Here is a 6,000-nt window from a genome sequence, read left to right as displayed (position 1 = left end):
AAGTATTTTTGTACAAAGAAACATTAAAGAACAAGTTTGGTCGAAGCGCACACCTTTGGTTGTTCTAGCCTCGTTTTGGAAGGGTAGAACACTAAAGATGATGAAGCTTCTTTGAAGCTTCAAAAACGACGTAGCTACTGAGCCCCGACGCTCTTTGGTGTTGACCACCTACTTCTTCTTTGACTTTTTCCATGGTTCGGGAAATCGCAAACCCTCAAACTTCTCAATTACGTTCATAGCCTCCCTTTGCACATTAAATCTGCAACTCACTTTCGTGTATCGTGGTTTTCACTTAATTGGAATGTCTGATTCTTTTCACTCACACTTTGGGCGGAAACTCAAGTGACAGACACCAAAGTAATTCTTAAACTTCGACCGAATCCCAGGTACTAAGAACTTCTAATTCGGCCCTCTGCGTATATATACTTAAAAGTTGCAGCTTTAATTTATCCCCTTTTTAGAATTTCTGTTTTTATGTACCTATTCTGTGTTCTCTAGTGAGGATCTTTTGGGTGCGGGATCTTGCTACATTCTGAGAATCTTTCTTGCTTGCATCTCAGCCAGAATCTAATTGATCAGTTGTAACTATGCACTTTTTGAGGATTGGGAATATTGGTAATTGATTGTGAATTTGTGAGGAGAGAGAGAGAGAGAGAGAGAGAGAGAGAGAGAGAGAGAGAGAGAGAGAGAGAGAGAGAGAGAGAGAGAGGGGGGGGGAAAGAGCAAGTTAATCGTAGTCCATTTGATCTTCTAATTTTTCTGAAGTTGGGTTAGGTTTAATCTTGTTAGGACTAAAATTGCTATGATGGGAGGTGGAACAAGTAAGAGACCTAGTAGTAGTGATGTTCCAACACCCATCAAAATGGGTACCCATTCTCTCTATGCGGCTGATTTAAGTTCTTATGAAGCGGCATGTGTTGAAGATCCAAACTTGCAATCCCTTGATGCTACCATTCGGGAGCGCACCAACAGGGTGATCACCTCTCTTGCTAATGGGATTGAGGTTCGTTCTATATCCATTGAGTCACTTGGGGAAGTGACTGGTAGTTTGCTTGAAATGAATCAGGATGTTGCCAAAGTCATTCTGGAATGTAAGCAAGATATATGGAATAAGAAGGACAAGGAGTTGTTCTCCTTGGTGGAGGACTTCTTTGAAAATAGCCTCGAGACATTGAAATTCTGCAATGCTCTTGACAAATGCTTGAATCGAGCACGCGAAAGGCATGTTATGGTTAAGTCTGCAATTACCTATTTTGAGGAAGAGGTGCAAAATGGGGTTGAAGGGTCTACTTATTTGAAGACATTGCAAGAGCTTAAGGTTTTCAAGGAAGCTGGGGACCCTTTCACAGAAGATTTTTATTCCTTGTTTCAATCAGTTTATCAACAGCAAGCATCAATGCTGAAGAAACTGCAAATCAGAAAGCAAAAGCTCGATAAGAAATTGAAGTCCCTCAAGACACTGAAGAGGGTGTCAAATGCCATTTTCGTTGCTGCCTTCGTGTCTGTTTTGATTTTCTCAGTGGTGGCAGCTGCGATTTCTGCACCACCTGTTGTAACTGCTTTGGTCGGTGCTTTGCTAGTTCCAATGGGCTCCGTGGGGAAATGGTGTGACTCGCTTTTTAAGCGATATGAGAAAGCTTTGAACGGCCAAAGAAATTTAATAATTACTATGCATGATGCTAGTTACATTACATTGATGGACTTGAACAACATCCGGGTGCGCATTGACCAATTGGAAATAAAGATTGAATCCATGTTGCAGAGTGCTGATTTTGCTCTGAGAAATGAGGATGGTGTAAAGTTTGCGATTGATGAGATTAAGAAGAATATAGACACTTTTGCAGAGACCATTGAGGCTTTGAGTAAGCAAGCTGACGAATGTAGTCGGCAGATAAGGAGAGCAAGGACTGTGGTTGTGAAAAAAATTATTAATTACTCTACTTGAGAGCCCCTTGGCATCTTCTTTGCTCCTGCTATATTGTACTCATTAAACACCCAGAACAACGACACTATTGTGCTTATGATTATGAAAGAAACATACAAATTTTACCTTGTGTATAACACTTCTATTCTATTTCTGTACTGCCTAATTGCCTATAGGAACAGTTTTCCTGCTTAATTTTGTTCTTTCTTTTACTCTATTGTTGCTAGATGAAATGTTAGAGATTAGAGATAAGGATATATTAGTAGGTGTAAATTTCATCTTAAGTTCAATTCTCCTAGTAGAATTTTGTTCGAAAACTATACTTTATTATTAATTGAAATATATTAGCACATTTCATTTCTAAATGAAGATATAGAATCCTCAGATGAGAAATATGGTTGGTTTTTCGGATGTAAGTAAAGTTTCTATGCATGTTTTAGATAGGATCCTGATGTTTGAGGCATCCACTAATGACAACAATTGCACCTCATAGGAACCTGACAGCACTCCTTACGCATTGTTAGCTTTCAAATTGCAGTTTATAGAATTATGGTATCCGACTTTTTTGTGTGTGTGAAATTAGTGAATGGATGATTCTTTTCTGCATGACACTGAACTGATACTAAACGTAATTCATTAAGATATCTATGATTACTTTTAATATATTTTATATTTTTTGTCAATTTATGGCTGCTTAATATTGTATCAAATTTGTCACTCTAATAAATACGAATTATTCAATTTAACGGTTATCAAATTATATAAAATCATAACTATATTTTTGGGAACTAAAAAATAATTACGATATCTGCTGGTTTTATATCCAATTTATTAATTTCGACGAATTAAAATGCAAAATTTGTTTAGAATTTAGGATTTAATACAAAATACAAATAAGAACCGGGAAGATTTAAACACAATATTAACAATAAATAAATAAAAATAATTTCATGTGAGATTAGTCAGGACAATAATTATTATAAAAAACTATTAAATAGTAACTATTTTAGTTATTATATTAATTAAGTTAAATATTATTTTATAAACTAATAAATGTGTTCTCATGTTATGACAAACAAAAATCAATGATTGTACAGAAGAGATGAAGAATGATTGTATAAGTTACAGTGTAAATGATAAAAAAGAGTACTCCACTCGACTAACAAACTCTATATACCTTCCTACAAACATATTTGGCTTTTAGAGCGTATATGTGTTTTAAATTACAAAAGTGAGAGTGCCCAATTCCAGAAAAAACCTTCAATCTCTGCTTCTAACATGACTTCAATTTATTGCTATCTGCTTCCTTTCCAGCGCCAAAAACAGAGCAGGAACGAGCGATTTTATCATCACCACATTCACAATCAGAATCACCCACATTCTTACTAGGTTTCCTCCTTCTTCCTAAATCCACTCCCATGTAAAAATTAAGAAACAGCATTAAAACAGCGCCGTTCAGCACAGAATTCAGGACCCACGCGCCAATCCCGTTACACCCACCTGTGAAAAAATGCAGCAAAAGCACCCCAACGTGACACACCAAGTTGCACCCAAGCAACACAATCTGGCAGTTCAGCACGAGTTGCAAACACGCGCCACGCGCCGCGATCGCGGTCCAGAACCGGGACCCGTAGATAACGCAAAACGCCAGCGTGGTGAAGAGGATCGCGAGAACTTGGAACGACTGCGAGAACTCCAACCACATGAACGACATGAACGTGGAAATCGCGTGATAAAAGAGCTGGAAGAAAACCAGCTTACGACGTCGTAGAACGACCGACACGGTGCGCAACATGTGGACGTAACGCGACAGGTAGAAAAGGTAGGACCAGAAGAAGACGCGGCCGGAGGGACGCGTCCCGAGGGGGAAACAAAGGAGCCACTCGAGAGGGGTCTTGGAACGCCGCCAGAGCCACTGCGTCTCTCTGATCTCCGCCGCGGCCGAGAGCAGAAGGCCGGCGAAGATGGTGGCGGAGATGACGGACATTGAGAGGCTGTGAAGCGCGGGTAACGGCCCAAGTGGAACGTTTTGGCCGCGGCGAAGAAGCAACGCTAATATTAGGTGGAGAAAAATGGAAACAAGAAAGTAGAGAGCGATTGAGTAGAAGAGGAAGGACCAGGTAGAGCCCCACAGAGCGTGGCTCCATCGGAAACTGACGATGACGGGGTGGTCGGAGAGGTAGAAGCTAATGGCCTTCATCACCGCCGTGGCCTTACCGAGGGTACCCCCGGACGGTGACGTGTACATGCCGTAGATTGTGGTCCTCTTCTCCTCTTCACATTACCCTGTCTTGTTGGTTTTGCTGGTTACCCTTGTCGTGTGTTGTAATTTTGGATTGGTGGAGGGTCGAGACTCAAGGAGAGACGAGAGAGAGAGACAGTAAATTTGTGGTGTTCGTAGTGAATAGAGTTTGCCAAATTGGTAGGTGCCCCATTCATTATTCATTTGGACCCAATCTTATTTCACTTCTCAAACCCATCGTCACATTACTAATCCTCAAATTCAACACTATCTTATCTAGTTTATTTATTTATTTTTATCTATAGTTTTACTGTATTCTTTCAATATGTGCGTAATAAACTGATTTTTTTTTCCACATATGTTGTATGCGTGTAATGGTAGAGTAATTCAACTATGATAAGAAGTAAATTTTAAATATAATTTAACTCATAAAATCGGGTCATAAAATAAGTTCTACATATTTAGTTGACTTGGATCTCCAACACTTTCAAAATGACAACTATAAGAACAATGACCAAGGTTTTGGATGAAGAGGCAAAACAAGAAGTTGGACCTCTCTTTTGGGCACACCCCTCGGTTCTCCTGAATCATGATATTTTACTCACGGTTGAATTTGAAATATCGTTTCATATTTAGTTTTTGTTTATTATGTTTTATCAGGACATAATCTATATTTTTTTAAAACAAACTAAAATTTGATAATTTGTTTATATTATTATTGTGTAGTTTTTTTAGCCAACACGAATAAACATATAAAATTATAATTTAATCGCAAAAGAAATAAATAAAAAAATCTGTATAAAGGTATTAACAAAAATCTCATACATATAATGTCAATTTTTGATTTATATAAATTAATGTTATATTAATATAAATTTTTTCAGATATGGAACTTTGAGTAAGAAAGGATTACCTTTTTTTTTCATCAAACAGAAATAAAAAGATATTAAATAGTGTAACATTCTATAACAAGAGAAAATCATTAAATTAAATAGAAACTAATTTTTAAAATAAAAAAATAATTAGTTACTATATTAACTAAATTAAATATTAATAAAAATTATTAATATCTAGTATTTATTATTAATAAAAAATTTAAATTAATTTTTAAATAAGTATTTAATTAACTATCAATTTTAAAATCTATTAAGTTAGTAGTTAATTAAATATTAATTTAAAAACTAGTTTATAAATTTTTATTAATAATAAAAATTAATCTAAATATCAATATAATACTATATAATTTAGTTAATATACTAACTAATTATTTTTATTTAATAATTTATTTTGTAGTGATATATGTATATATATATATATATATATATATATAATTTTTTTGAATCCTATAATTTAAATTTATTTCATTTAAGAGTTTATAAAATTGGAGAAAATGATTTTTTTTATAAATTATTAAAAGTTTATAAATTGGTTGATTTCATTCTTCGTATTTTTCTTTTGTTGGGAGTGTTTATGTCGAAGTTTCTTAAATAGGTTTTCTTATTTACATCTTCAACTCCAACATCTTTATATTCTCGTATTCAATAGTTTCTCTTATTCTCTGCAATTTATGATTTTAATCCTTCTATTATTTTAAGGATTCTAGATCTAGTATTGAAATCTTTAAATCGGCTTTCAGAACTTGAGTTTCTACTTTGTAAATGATAGTGAAGTGATAATAATATTAATAGTAGAGAATGAAATATTTGGATAACGACTGTAAAATGATTTTTTAATTGTGATAATACTTACTATTCTAAATTAAATTAATTATATTGTTTTATGATATTTATCTATACATTAAAATTAAAACTTTTATGCATTATACCCTTACTTA

At 34.8% G+C, this 6,000-nt stretch overlaps 2 protein-coding genes across 3 annotated transcripts; one reads left to right on the top strand and one right to left on the bottom strand.

The window, feature by feature from the left end:
* On the top strand, positions 1 to 2,119 carry LOC137810186 (UPF0496 protein At2g18630). Of its 2 annotated transcripts, none has more exons than XM_068611336.2 (2): positions 1 to 386; positions 790 to 2,119. In XM_068611336.2, exon 2 carries the CDS (start codon positions 803 to 805, stop codon positions 1,943 to 1,945), a length of 1,143 nt encoding a protein of 380 aa, XP_068467437.1. In that variant the 5' UTR covers positions 1 to 386; positions 790 to 802; the 3' UTR covers positions 1,946 to 2,119. The 2 variants fall into 2 exon arrangements, 1 of the variants encoding a protein (XP_068467437.1); XR_011080850.2 differs by lacking the exon at positions 790 to 2,119 and adding an exon at positions 499 to 716 and having other exon boundaries at positions 13 to 386.
* Positions 2,120 to 3,013: 894 nt separating this feature from the next.
* On the bottom strand, positions 3,014 to 4,425 carry LOC137810185 (fatty acid elongase 3-like). Its single transcript, XM_068611335.2, has one exon. The coding sequence runs from the start codon at positions 4,170 to 4,172 to the stop codon at positions 3,198 to 3,200; it is 975 nt and encodes a 324-aa protein (XP_068467436.1). The 5' UTR covers positions 4,173 to 4,425; the 3' UTR covers positions 3,014 to 3,197.
* Positions 4,426 to 6,000: the final 1,575 nt, after the last annotated feature.

This window comes from Phaseolus vulgaris, chromosome 2, assembly GCF_051622355.1.
Source record: "Phaseolus vulgaris cultivar YP4 chromosome 2, ASM5162235v1, whole genome shotgun sequence".
Classification (NCBI taxonomy): Eukaryota; Viridiplantae; Streptophyta; class Magnoliopsida; order Fabales; family Fabaceae; genus Phaseolus; species Phaseolus vulgaris.
This window is presented reverse-complemented; position numbering and strand designations above follow the sequence as displayed.

Excerpts from the sequence above, each read along its gene's own strand:
- LOC137810186 (XM_068611336.2), top strand. The coding sequence starts at position 803 with ATGATGGGAGGTGGAACAAGTAAGAGACCTAGTAGTAGTGATGTTCCA.
- LOC137810185 (XM_068611335.2), bottom strand. The coding sequence starts at position 4,172 with ATGTACACGTCACCGTCCGGGGGTACCCTCGGTAAGGCCACGGCGGTG.